This window comes from Microcaecilia unicolor, chromosome 3 (assembly GCF_901765095.1).
Source record: "Microcaecilia unicolor chromosome 3, aMicUni1.1, whole genome shotgun sequence".
NCBI classification, from domain to species: Eukaryota; Metazoa; Chordata; class Amphibia; order Gymnophiona; family Siphonopidae; genus Microcaecilia; species Microcaecilia unicolor.
In genome coordinates, this window is record NC_044033.1 from 401,793,188 (window position 1) to 401,807,464 (window position 14,277).

The 14,277-nt window shown below is 46.0% G+C and overlaps 1 protein-coding gene across 2 annotated transcripts in view; it reads left to right on the forward strand.

Moving 5' to 3' along the window:
- Positions 1-2,456: 2,456 nt before the first annotated feature.
- The window catches only part of LOC115467064 (cytochrome P450 2K1-like), an 85,889-nt gene continuing 74,068 nt past the window's right edge, over positions 2,457-14,277 (forward strand). Inside the window, exon 1 of one of the 2 annotated variants that reach the window (XM_030198742.1) lies at positions 2,457-2,720. In XM_030198742.1, coding sequence (XP_030054602.1) covers positions 2,535-2,720 — 186 coding nt within the window. In that variant the 5' untranslated portion in view covers positions 2,457-2,534. The remainder of the gene's footprint in view (positions 2,721-14,277) is intronic. The other variant, XM_030198740.1, reaches the window with a different exon arrangement.

The following is a 14,277-nucleotide window of genomic DNA, read 5'->3' on the forward strand; positions in this document are numbered from 1 at the left end:
CAATCCAGCATTGCTCCTTTCTCTCTCTCTCTCTCTCTCTCTCTCTCTCTCTCTCTCTCCTCTCTTCTCTTCTCCTATCCTATCCTATTCAATATTGCCCCATTTCCCTCCCACCCCCCATCCCTCTGCATTGCTCCTGTCTCTATTTCTCTCTCTCCTACCTTCCAGTATTGCCTATGTTTCTCTCTCTTTTTCTCTCCCTCTCCCTTACCTACCCACTATAATACATCACCTTTTGTTTCCTCCCTCTCTTCCACTGACACCTTTGCCAGGCCTGCAGTAGTATTTAAGTAGCAAAGAGCCATGTGATTAGCTCTCTGAGCACCACTGCTGCTTCTGTTGCAGCAGGTGGGGCTGACAGTGGAAGTAGCAGCAGTGCATAGAGAGCCAATCCCATGTGTCTTTACTGTTAAAGTATTATTATGAGCCCAGAGGAGGTGGCAACAGTAGGGAAGGAGGGAACAAAAGGTGCTGCGTGACAGCAGGCAGCATGAAGAGAGGGAGAGAAAGAGACAAATAGGGGCAATAATGGATGGGAGAGAAAAAAAGAGACATACACATAGTGGAAATACTGGGAAGTCAATGGGTCTGGCAGTGGGAAAGACAATGACAATGTCATCATTTGGATTTCAGACTGCAAAAAAAAGCACAAAAGAGCCTTCAAGACAATGTAGAGATCTTTAATGCCAAAGATCCGACACAGGCCGGTGCAGAAAAGCCCCTGCCTCAGGAGTCAAAATAGTATACTCATTGATATAAAGTAAAGTCAAAAGCAATCCTCCTAAAAAAACATCAAGTTAGGCAGCAGGTTATACCAAAGGCATCCAAGCACAACGATGGCTATTGGCAATCTGCCAGAGATTTTCTGCAATGTTCATGTTGATGAAGAATGAAATTCTCCAGCAGTTAGATCAGCAAAGTGAGAGTAATGGAGAACCTGAGAAGAAACCATGGGAGAGGTTGATGGTGGAAAAAAGGAGGCGGATGAATGTTGCGGAGTAGAGAAAGAAAAAGGAAAGGGTATTAGTAGGTTGATGAAGGGAGTGGTTACTGGGTGGATGGGAGGTAGGAGGAGTATGCTAGTGATAAAGAGAAAGAGAGCAAAAGGGAATGGAAAATGTGATGTAAGAAGGGGAGAGTATTTGAGGATGTTGTCAAGTTCCTTTCTGGGTGTCTTTCTCTGGAACATCTTCTCCATTTCTAACTTCATAGTGATCAGCAAATTGTATGCCTTGAAACATCCACATCTGGACTGTAAGACGGTCACAACTTATGTCTTCATGGTGATTTATTATTAATGGCTCATTAGGGAATGGATTGTAAGTCACTAGCCCATTTATCCCTTCGTACTACTTTTAGCTTTCCAAAATTGTAGTGAAGCCTCAAATCAAAACCAGAGACCCATGGTCATTAATGTTTCAAATGGTAGGTGAATCCAGTTCAAAAAAAGCAATGTGTTTTTATAGCTTTCCACAGCTGTAGCCAAAACACTCCCTTTGTAAACTGAAAGCTGCCTGTTGAACTCATATTACCTCTCTTGGCAATGCTTTATTTCCCTAAGCCAATATTCCTGAGGCATTTCAAGTAGGCCAGGCGTCTTCAATAGCTTTTTTCTTCAGAGACTCCTCCTTCAGAGCCTCACACTTAACATCGCCTGTCAGTAGTGCAAGTTCTCCATATTTGTAATCCCACAGGAATGTGCACAGAACAAAATATGTTGGTTCATTTTTTTGTTTTGGTTCGTATGGCCTTTTTAAAAGATTTGCAACTATTTTTCCAGTTCATTTCACACATGCAAATCAACATAACACATATTAATTCAAAGATGATAGGGAGAGAAAGAAAGCGAGAGAGAGAGAGAGAGAGGGAGGGATAGGCTGGATGGAAATGGGGAACACGAAAGACAAAGATTTTGCACAGAGTGTAAAGGGAAGGAGAAAGAGGGCAGAAGGTGGTGAGAGAGAAATGGGGTAATATTAGGCAGGAAATGGGTGAAAAGAGGGGGAACGCAGTGCCACTGCTACCTGTGAAGGAGAGAAAACTGTCCCACAGTCAGCATCACTACCAAAAGAGAAAATGCTGTACCTGAGCTGCTGCTAGTAAGTTGGGGGGGGGGGGGGGGGATGCATTAAAATGTGGTGCCCAGAACTGTACCCATCTGTGATATTGGTTATAAAGTCAGTTTAATAAACTCTGGTCTTCATTGAGCAATAATCAATTGGATTTCAATATTTCTATCAGGAGACTGCAGATCTGGAGGTTCTTTTACTGGTGATACTTCTATTGACAATGGAAAAGTTAAAGCTAGAAAAAGCACCAGTACTTTGTATTCAACTAAACTGAGCCAATTAAAGCAAATCCTTTTTTCAAGCCAGCGTTTTTATTATCGACTGTGTTTGAAATATTGCATTATAAACAGAATGGAGTGGGCGGAGACAAGCATAATAGCTAAGATCAGCTCTGTAATTTGATATCAAAACTTTCTGCAGTTCATTCTTACAAAACACAGCTTCAGCAAGCAAGCATTAAAAACAATGTGTTTTTCCGTTCTAACGGTCATATTTTTGGTGGGGGTCATAACTTTTATTTGCTACCTAAGTGGAGTAAATGTCTGGAAAAGAAATATCCAACAGAATTTTCCACCAGGACCCAGACCACTGCCTCTCATTGGAAACTTGCACATCTTGAACCTACAGAGACCCTACCAGACTATGTGTGAGGTAAGACTTTGATTGCAGGAATTAATCTCTCAGGCAGAGTCCTGGTGCTTACAAAATACAACTTTCCTTAATTTAGTTTTTTTTCTAGAATTTCAGACAAAGATGGGTTTATTACTAGATGGCTTTTTGCAGGATACTGGGCTTGATGGACCATTGGTCTGACCTAGTATGGCTATTCTTATGTTCTTATGATATTTGGCCTGTACACTTTTCAACAAGGACTAGCTGCATACTTTACCATCCGTAAATTAGTTGGAAGCTCTCCTGGTACAAAGTACTCATGAACTTTGCAGCTAAACAGGCTAACTGAAAGTCACCTCCTGAAACATTTAGCTTTAAGAAATATGCTTTGGGTCTGTACCATGACTAGTTAATACAAAAGTAAGGAAAAGAGAGAGGAGAAAATATTTATTTTTACTAATTCAGTTTAAACCCTTCCAAACCTGGTGGGGATGAAGGATAGTAACTTAGATACCTGATTTATAAAAACTCCAAGGCTCAGAGGGAGGGCAAAGCAGAAGCAGTATTGGCAGGAAGACCCCACATTCTCTGGGTTTAGTACAAAGAAACACATGGAGGGGCATAATCGAACGGGGCACCCAAGTTTTCATGAGGGCATCCTCGCAGGATGGCCCCGTAAAGGGGCAGGGCAACCCGTATTATCGAAACAAGATGGGCATCCATCTTTCGTTTCAATAATACGGTCGGGGACGCCCAAATCATGAAATTTAGGTCGACCTTGATGGTTGTCCTTAGGTCGTTTTTGAGATGGTCGTCCCCGGTTTTCGGTGATAATGGAAACCGAGAACACCCATCTCAAAAACAACCAAATCCAAGCCATTTGGTTGTGGGAGGAGCCAACATTCATAGTGCACTGGTCCCCCTGACATGCCAGGACACCCTAGGGGGCATTGCAGTGCACTTCAGAAAAAAAGTCCCAGGTGCATAGTTCCTTTACCTTGGGTGCTGAGCCCCCAAAACACCCTCAAACGTTTGTTGTCCCCGCAACGGAAAGCAGTTGATGGCGCCCAAAATCGACTTTCGATTATGTGTTTTGGGCGACCTTGCGAGAAGGACGCCCATCTCCCGATTTGTGTGGGAAGATGGGCGCCCTTCTTTTTCAAAAATTCACCTGCAAGAGGGTTAGGTCAGGGTTGGAGTTTTGTGGGAAAATGAGGCCATTTGAGTGAGTGTCTCAACAGATAGGTTTGCCTGGGAGAGATTGACAGCAAAGGTTTGCTTTCCGTCAAACTACCAGAAAGACTACATGAACTGATTTAGGACCCTTCTTTGAAAGGCAGTTGGAATAGAGACTAAACATTCATCTGTGATCTGTACTGATCTTCAGGCTCTCACAAAGAAGTTACTATTGACCAGTTCAAACACAGCTTTTGAAATGATAGGACTGTAAAATGCGAAATCAATCAAGACACAATGATGAAGTGACCCAAAAACACTAAGAGAGGGCTAAAGCAGTACCAAGATTGAACAGAAGATCCCAAAGCATTGAGGATGAAACATTTGAGTACTGGTGTTTAGGGGATGGGAAGTTACTCCCACAAAATTTGGACTTTCAGGGTTCAGGAGGTATGTCAACATTGGAAGTGACTTTTGTACTCAAGGTCACCCAAAGTTCACAGGGGCATGTTGGCAGTGTACCGAAGGCAGGACAGGGGTGTGGTTAACAGATAATGGAAAAAAGAAGGGCATCCCTAATGAGCATTTGGCCGACTTTACTTGGTCCAATTTTTTTCACATCTAAGCCTCAAAAAGGTGCCTGAATTGACCAGATGACCACCAGAGGGAATCAGGGATGACCTCCCCTTACTCCCCCAGTGGTCATCAACCTCCTCCCACCCAAAAAAAAACAAATTAAAAAACATTTTTTCCAGCCTCTATGCCATCCTCAAATGTCATACCCAGCTCCATCACAGCAGTATGCAGGTCCCTGGAGCAGTTTTTAGTGGGTACTGCAGTGCACTTCAGGCAGGTGGACCCAGGCACATCCCCCCTACCTGTTACACTTGTGGTGGTAAATGGGAGCCCTCCAAAACCCACCAGAAACCCACTGTACCCACATGTGGGTGCCCCCTTTACCCTTTAAGGGTTATGGTACTGTTGTACAGTTGAGGGTAGTGGGTTTTGTGGGGGGGGGGGGGGGGGCTCAGCACCCAAGGTAAGGGAGCTATGCACCTGGAAGCAATTTCTCATGTCCACTGCAGTGCCCCCTAGTGTGCCCGGTTGGCGTCCTGGCATGTGAGGGGGGGGGATCATTGCTGCATGGATGTCCAACCGCCACCTGAAACTGAACATGTCCAAGACCGAGCTTATAGTCTTTCCACCAAAGCCCACCTCTCCTCTTCCTCCTCTCTCGATCTCAGTTGATAACACCTTCATCCTCCTCGTCTCATCTGCCTGCAACCTTGGAGTCATCTTCGGCTCCTCCCTCTCCTTCTCTGCGCATATCCAGCAGACAGCCAAGACCTGTCGCTTCTTCCTCTTTAACATCAGCAAAATTCGCCCTTTCCTCTCTGAACACACCACCCGAACTCTCATCCACACCCTCATTACCTCTCGCCTTGACTACTGCAACCTTCTCCTCACTGGCCTCCCACTTAGCCATCTATCCCCACTTCAATCCATCCAGAACTCTGCTGCTCGTCTTATATTCCGCCTGAACCGATACACTCATATTACCCCCCTCCTCAGGTCACTTCACTGGCTTCCGATTAGATACCGCATTCAGTTCAAGCTTCTCCTTCTCACCTACAAATGCACTCAGTCTGCAGCCCCTCATTACCTCTCCACCCACATGTCCCCTTACGTTCCCGCCCGAAACCTCCGCTCACAGGACAAATCCCTCCTTTCAGCACCCTTCTCCACCACCACCAACTCCAGGCTCCACCCATTCTGCCTCGCCTCACCCTATGCGTGGAATCAACTTCCTGTGGCCCTAGGCCAAGCCCCCTCCCTACCCATCTTCAAATCCTTGCTCAAAGCCCACCTCTTCAATGTTGCCTTCGGCACCTAACCTTAGACTGCCCCAATTTGACTGCCACTACTTGATGTCTGTACATTTGTCCATTAGATTGTAAGCTCTTCGAGCAGGGACTGTCCTTCTATGTTATATTGTACAGCGCTGCGTAACCCTAGTAGCGCTTTAGAAATGTCAAATAGTAGTAGTAGTAGTAGGATCAGTGCACTATGAATGCTGGCTCGTTCCACGACCAAATGGCTTGGATTTGGTCGTTTTTGAGATGGTCGGCCTCGCTTTCCATTATCGGCGAAAATCGAGGTCGCCCATCTCTAAGGCCGGCGATCTCAGCATTTAGGTCGACCATCTCTAAGTTATGAGCTATGTTGAGATTTGGGCGTCCCCGACCAGATTATCGAAATGAAAGATGGCCACCCATCTTGTTTCGATAATATGGGTTTCCCCACCCCTTCGCCGGCCCATCCTTACAGATGGGTGCCCTTAGAGGTGGGCGTCCCCGTTCGATTATGCCTCTCCACGCTAACCCTCCACCAATTCGATCCACCCTATCACTACGATATAATTTGTACCCCGGTATGACAGTGTCCCACTGGTTATCCTTCTTCCACCAGGTCTCAGAGATGCCTATTATATCTAATTTTTCATTTGGTTCAATGTATTCTAACTCTCCCATCTTATTTCTTAGGCTTCTTGCATTCATATATAGGCATTTCAAACTATATTTGCTGTTACTAATTACATCACGCTCAGTACTTGACAGTATTAATTTGCAATCTTTTGTATGATTTTTATTTTTATTTAAGGACACCTCATCTACCATGATCTCTTTTGCAAGCTCACAATCGGGATACCCTATCGTCCCTGTTTTGGTGATTTCTTTGAAAGATACCTTATTCCAAACCATACGCTTTTGAGCGACTGTCGGCCTTCCCCCAGTTTCTAGTTTAAAAACTGCTCTATCTCCAGAAGGATGCTAGGCTGCATAGAGAGGGGTATAACCAGCAGAAGAAAGGAGGTGTTGATGCCCCTCTACAAGTCATTGGTGAGGCCCCACTTGGAGTATTGTGTTCAGTTTTGGAGGTCATATCTTGCTAAAGATGTAAAAAGACTGAAAGCAGTGCAAAGAAAAGCTACAAAAATGGTATGGGATTTGCATTGCAAACTGTACAAGAAGAGACTTTCCAACCTAAACTTGTACAGTGCACTCCATTTAAGTGCACGTCGGATAAGCGTATGCTCTGTTTAACTGCATGCTGTACTTCAGTTTCGTTTTTGGCGCCATCAATTTCTATGGAGACAAACTTTGGGTTAGCGCACCACTGATAAGTGCAAGATTCGCTTATACGCATGGTTTAAGACCACTCCTCTGCAGGAAAGACTCCGCATAAGCGCACGCACGGAATATGGAAGCCAATTGGCACGTGACAAAGGGGCGATAAATTTGAAATCTCATTGGTTAACTGCCACAGGCAGAAAAAGCGAAAGAAAGTTGTTAGAATCACCGTCGTCATCACGCAACTGTAAGACTTTAACACTGGCTGAACGAATAGAAGTTCTTAAAAAAAATAGAAAACACAGTCAAGCATCTATTGCTAAAGAATATGGTGTCAATCCCAGTCAAATTTCACGTATCTTGAAGCAGAAAGATCAGCTTCTGGAAGACTGGCAAAACAATACAAATCCACAATGAAAACGAAAACGGGCGGGAAAAGCTGAGGAGGTAGAAGATGCTCTTCTTCAGTGGTTTTCTCAAGTCAGGAGCTGACAGTTTCCTGTCAGTGGTCCACTGCTTATGGAGAAAGCTAATCAGCTAGCTGAAAGTCTTGGACTAACTGAATTCAAAGCCACTGTTGGATGGTTGGAAAGATGGAAGGAGAGGAACAACATAAAATTCAAGAAACAGCATGGTGAGAAATAAGACGCTGATGACTTTGGTGCTGAAAATTGGGTTGTTTCAGTTCTTCCTATCATCTTGAACGAATTTGCACCTCGGGACATTTTCATTTCTGATGAAAACGGTCCCTACTGGTGAATGATTCCTGATGGAACACTTGCATTCAAACAAGCAGAAACTACAGGAAGTAAAACGTCGAAGGACCGACTGACAATCCTCCTTTGCTACAATATGGATGGGAGTGAGAAGTTGGAACCACTCGTCATTGGAAAGAGCAACAGCTCAGTTGCTTCAAGAATGTTATGCGACTTCCTGTGTCATACGAGGCTAACGCAAATTCATGGATGATTGGGGAAATTTGGAAGCAGTGGCTAAAGAAGTTAGACACTAGAATGCGGGCACAAAAGCATCAGATTTTGTTGCTTTGTGATAATTGTGCTGCACACAGTGATGATGTCAGGCTGTCTAACGTCAAGATGGTCTTCCTGCCACCAAACATTACCTCTCTGATCCAACCTATGGATCAAGGCATAATAGCCAATTTCAAAAAACATTATCGGGCTCTTGTGCTACGTCATCTGATGAGTGTTATGGATGACCAGACTGGCAAGGATAAATGTGCTGTTGAACTGGCTCGTAATCTATCACTGTTGGATTCCATACATATGCAGAAAGAAGCCTGGAATCATGTTACACAGGCAACCATTGTGAACTGCTACAAGTGGGCAAGCTTTGTTAAGGATGTGGAGAGGGACGAAACAGATGCAGCTGTTGCAAATGCGTCAGATGAACAGGCTATTGACATCCCAGCCTGTGTTACTGAAGAGGAGTTTCATCACTACGTTGCTGTTGATTACGATCTACAAACAGCTGACGACACCACTGATGTCCAGATATGCGCCTACACGCAGGCAACGGTTGATGATGAAACAGATGATGAAATGAGCAGCGAGGCACATGCTGACAAAATTCAACCTCCTCCTGTCACTTTTTCAAGAGCGCTGGAGTGTCTCAACACCATGCGGGCCTATCTGGAGGCCACTGGATGTCAGTGCTATGACAGTTTTTACCGTCTGGCAGACGTGGAGGGGCATAATCGAACAGAAACACCTGTCTCCATGGGCATTTATCTCCGAGAACGGGTCCGTGAAGGGGCGGGCCGAACCGTATTTTCGAAAAAATGGACGTTTTTGAGCTGGGCGTTTGGTTTTTTTTAGCGATAATGGAAACTAAAAACGCCCAGCTCAAAAACGTCCTAATCCGAGCCATTTGGTCGTGGGATGGGCCACGATTCATAGTACACTCGCCCCCCTGATATGCCAGGACACCAACTGGGCACCCTACGTCAGTGCGGTGAACTTCAGAAAAAGCTCCCACATGCATAGCTCCCTTACCAAGGGTGCTGAACACCCAACCCCCCTCCCCCAAAACCCACAAATGTACAACATTACCATAGCTCTTAGGGGTGAAGGGGGCACCTACATGTGGGTACAGTGGGTTTTGGAGGCCTCCCATTTACCAGCACAAGTGTTACAGGTGTGGGGGGGATGGGCCTGGGGTCACCTGGCTGAAGTGCACTGCAGTACCCACTAAAAGTGCTCCAGGGACCTGCATACACGCAGGTACTGAGATAAGCAGTAGGTCAGAGCTGGCAGAATGCTGTACAATGCCCTCATTCAGCCACATTCAAGGGAAGAACTAAGTTGTCTAACGTGGCTAACACAGGAAAGGGAACTAACACTGGCTTACAAAAATGGCCACTACCGCATGGACTACAACAGGAAACACAACAGGGCACACTCTGACCCAGTAGGCAGGGGGAAAAGCACCATGGGAGAAGAGCCTACCAACTATAAAATCCTGAGTACCCTAGAACAAGTACAACAAGGGGGGACACTCAATGAAATTACATGGAAATACTTTTAAAACAAACAGGAGGAAATATTTTTTCACTCAAAGAACAGTTAAGCTCTGGAACTCTTTTTTTTTTTTAACAAATATTGTTCATCGATAGCACTGCACACTATCTGGTAAATTCTGTATAGGTTGCCCAAAGTTATGCACCAGGATGACCTAAGCTAAGCACAAATTCTATAAAGGACATTCTGAATGGTATAGCTTTATAGAATATAAGATTAGCACACATTTCATACCTAACTTTGGGTGTGAATATGGCTCTTTGAGCATGCAATATTTGAGCAACCTATACAGAATCCCCCCCTATCCTCCTATGTGCTCATAGGGGCCAATAATCATAGCAATTTAAGCAAACAGGAGCCTCTCCTGCCTGCCTAAATCACTTCCTGCCACCTGAGTGAGGATACTCAGTGGCACTTAACCGATGAGTGCCACTAAAAAGTGGGCAGGTGAGGAGTGGCGCTTGGTGTGGCACTGGGGAAGAGCCCTGGATTTTGTGGGTCAGGGCAATATTCACTGTTGTCACCCACATAGCTAAGTGGTCTAATTATGCAGGTACTGGCTCTGAAAATTGGGCTGGCACCTGCATAACCATATTTTTGTAAAGATTCCCCAAGCCCCCTCCTACTACCCTGATTATGCTCCCTCCTTCCATCCCCTCTCCCCAAGCCCACATAAAAAAGGCCCCCCAAACCCTCCCCCAACATCCAAGTAGGGCCCAACGGGCCTACCTGTACACTGGTGCAGGGGCGTAGCTACGGGTGGGCCTGGGTGGGCCCAGGCCCACCCAATTTCACCTCTGGCCCGCCCGCCCACTTTTCTTCCAGGCCCACGCCAGCGCCAGCTCCCATTGCCGGCCACTGCTGCTTTTCCAGTTGAGCAGCAAGGCCGGCGCTACAAAAAGAAGAAGCGCTCAGCTGATTGAGCTGAGCGCCAACGCTAACGAGAAAAAATGTTTAAAAAAAAAAAAAGCGCGACACCGCAGGCAGCCTTGGGGCATTGGCTGCTGGCTCTGCAGGCTCCTCCCATCTCCCTACATCACTGCCCCTGTTTCGCTCAAGGGGCAGTGACGTAAGAAAAGGGAGGAGCCTGCAGAGCCAGCAGCCAATGCCTCAAGGCTGCCTGCGGACCTGGTGCCGCGCTTTTATTTTAAACATTTTTTCTCGTTAGCGTTGGCGCTCAGCTCAATCAGCTGAGCGCTTCTTTTTGTAGCGCCGGCCCTGCTGCTCAACTGGAAAAGCAGCAGTGGCTAGCAATGGGAGCTGGCACTGGCGGGCCTAAATCAGGAGAGGGAAAACAGATGGAAGGCTGGGGAGAAAGAGGGAAAACGGAAGGATGGCAGAGAAAGAGGGCAAACAGATGAAAGGATGGGGAGAGAAAGAGGGAAAACAGATGGAAGGATGGGGAGAAAGAGGGAAAACGGATGGAAGGATGGGGAGAGAAAGAGGGAAAACGGATGGAAGGATGGCAGAGAGAGGGAAAACGGATGGAAGGATGGGGAGAGAAAGAGGGGAAAACAGATGGAATGATGGCAGAGAAAGAGGGAAAACATGGAAGGATGGGGAGAAAGAGGGAAAACGGATGGAAGGATGGGGAGAGAGAGGGAAAACGGATGGAAGGATGGGGAGAAAGGGAAAACGGATGGAAGGATGGGGAGAGAAAGAGGGAAAACGGATGGAAGGATGGGGAGAGAGAGGGAAAACGGATGGAAGGATGGCAGAGAAAGAGGGAAAACGGATGGAAGGATGGCAGAGAGAGGGAAAACGGATGGAAGGATGGGGAGAGAAAGAGGGAAAACAGATGGAATGATGGCAGAGAAAGAGGGAAAACATGGAAGGATGGGGAGAAAGGGAAAACGGATGGAAGGATGGGGAGAGAAAGAGGGAAAACGGATGGAAGGATGGGGAGAGAGAGGGGAAACGGATGGAAGGATGGCAGAGAGAGGGAAAACGGATGGAAGGATGGGGAGAGAAAGAGGGAAAACAGATGGAATGATGGCAGAGAAAGAGGGAAAACATGGAAGGATGGGGAGAGAGAGGGAAAACGGATGGAAGGATGGGGAGAAAGAGGGAAAACGGATGGAAGGATGGGGAGAGAAAGAGGGAAAACGGATGGAAGGGTGGGGAGAGAGAGGGAAAACGGATGGAAGGATGGGGAGAGAGAGGGAAAACGGATGGAAGGATGGCAGAGAGAGGGAAAACGGATGGAAGGATGGGGAGAGAAAGAGGGAAAACAGATGGAATGATGGGGAGAAAGAGGGGAGATGGATGAAAGGATGCAGAGAGAAAGGGGAGAGACTGGAAGGATGTGGAGAGAGAAGGGACACTGAACAGAAAAGGGTAGAGAGATAGAGAGACACTGGTTAGAAGGAGGGAGAGAGAGACATTAGATGGAAGGATCAGGAGAGAGGGTAGATGGGTGGAAGGATGGGGAGAGAAAGAGGGAAGACGCTGGATGGAAGGGTAGGGAGAAAGAGGTGACAATGGATGGAAGGATGCAGAAAGAAAGAGGGGAGACCACTGGAAGGATGGGGAAAGAGAGGGGAGACACTGGAAGGATGGGGAGAGAAAGAGGAGAGCTGCTGCATGGAAAAGGGGGGTAGTGAAAGACTGGAGAATAAGAGGAAGGGGCACGGGGAGAACAAGGGTGAGAAAAAGATGAAAAGCCATAAGTAGATGAAGGAAATTAAAGAATGGATAGTAAGAATGAATTAAATCTGGACAGAGAGAGAGAGGCAGAAAAATATTGAAGAAAGCAAAGAAAAAGGAGAGAAAAATGACAAATGGCCAGGAAACCCTGGCAGAAGAGTTCAGCAAAAATGAAGGAAAGCAGAATCTAGAGACTGGGAGCAACACAATGAGAAAAAGTAAATGGCCATACAACAAAGGTAAAGAAAATAATTTTATTTTTAATTTAGGATAAAGTAATATGGTACCTGTGTTAATAAAGTTTCAGAGACCAATACTTCCTTCCTTAGGTCAGGAGAGGATACCGGAACAGCATTATACTGACCTGAGGCAGGAGGTTTTGGCCTCTGAAAGCTCACTGAAAATGTGACTAAATTTTGCTGGAGGAGGGGGTTTAGAGAGAAAATGTTGTGCCCACCCACTTTGGGTTCAGGCCCACCCAAAATCAGCAGTCTGGCTACGCCACTGCACTGCTGATCCAGTGGTGGTCATTGGGGGCAGCAGTGCAGCCTCCTAGCTCTTGGTCTTTGTGGCACCATTCTAAAATGGCTACCACAACCTCTCACAACAGCTTGTAGTACTACAAAAGTACTACAGCCATTTTAGAACATTATCACTAGGAATACAGGTAGGCCCTGGGGGTCAACCTGGATGTTGGGAGGGGAGGTTGAGAATTCTAGAGGGGTTTTCTGTGTGTGTGGTCTTGGGGAGGGGATAGGGAGAAGGGGGCATTGTCCGGGGGTGGAAGGGGGCTCAGTGGATTTTTTTTTAAGTTATGCGGGTTCCGGCCTGATATTCAGCTAGGGCCCATATAACTGCCTTATGCGGGCCCAGCTGGCGGGTTCCATGGGAGATCCGGGAAATTATAGACCAGTGAGTCTGACGTCGGTGCCGGGGAAAATGGTAGAGGCTATTATTAAAAACAAAATTACTGAGCACATCCAAGGACATGGACTACTGAGACCAAGTCAGCACGGCTTTAGTGTGGGTAAATCTTGCCTGACCAATTTACTTCAGTTCTTTGAAGGAGTAAACAAACATGTGGACAAAGGGGAGCCGGTTGATATTGTGTATCTGGATTTTCAAAAGGCGTTTGATAAGGTACCTCATGAAAGGCTACAGAGGAAATTGGAGGGTCATGGGATAGGAGGAAATGTCCTATTGTGGATTAAAAACTGGTTGAAGGAAAGGAAACATAGAGTGGGGTTAAATGGGCAGTATTCACAATGGAGAAGGGTAGTTAGTGGTGCTAGGACCGCTGCTTTTTAATATATTTATAAATGATTTAGAGATTGGAGTAACCAGCGAGGTAATTAAATTTGCTGATGACACAAAGTTATTCAAAGTCATTAACTCGCGACAGGATTGTGAAAAATTACAGAAGGATCTTACGAGACTGGGAGACTGGGCGGCTAAATGGCAGATGACGTTTAATGTGAACAAGTGCAAGGTGATGCATGTGGGAAAAAAGAACCCAAATTATAGCTACGTCATGCAAGGTTCCACATTAGGAGTTACGGACCAAGAAAGGGATCTGGGTGTCGTCGTTGATAATACACTGAAACCTTCTGCTCAGTGTGCTGCTGCAGCTAGGAAAGCAAATAGAATGTTGGGTATTATTAGGAAAGGTATGGAGAACAGATGTGAGGATGTTATAATGCCGTTGTATCTCTCCATGGTTCCACCGCACCTTGAGTATTGTGTTCAATTCTGGTCGCCGCATCTCAAGAAACATATAGTAGAACTGGAAAAGGTGCAGCGAAGGGCGACAAAAATGATAGCGGGGATGAGACGATTTCCCTATGAAGAAAGACTAAGGAGGCTAGGGCTTTTCAGCTTGGAGAAGAGACGGCTGAGGGGAGACATGATAGAGGTGTATAAAATAATGAGTGGAGTGGAACAGGTGGATGTGAAGCGTCTGTTCACGCTTTCCAAAAATACTAGGACTAGGGGGCATGCGATGAAACTACAGTGTAGTAAATTTTAAACAAATAGGAGAAAATTTGTCTTCACCCAACGCGTAATTAAATTCTTGAATTTGTTGCCAGAGAACATAGTGAAGGC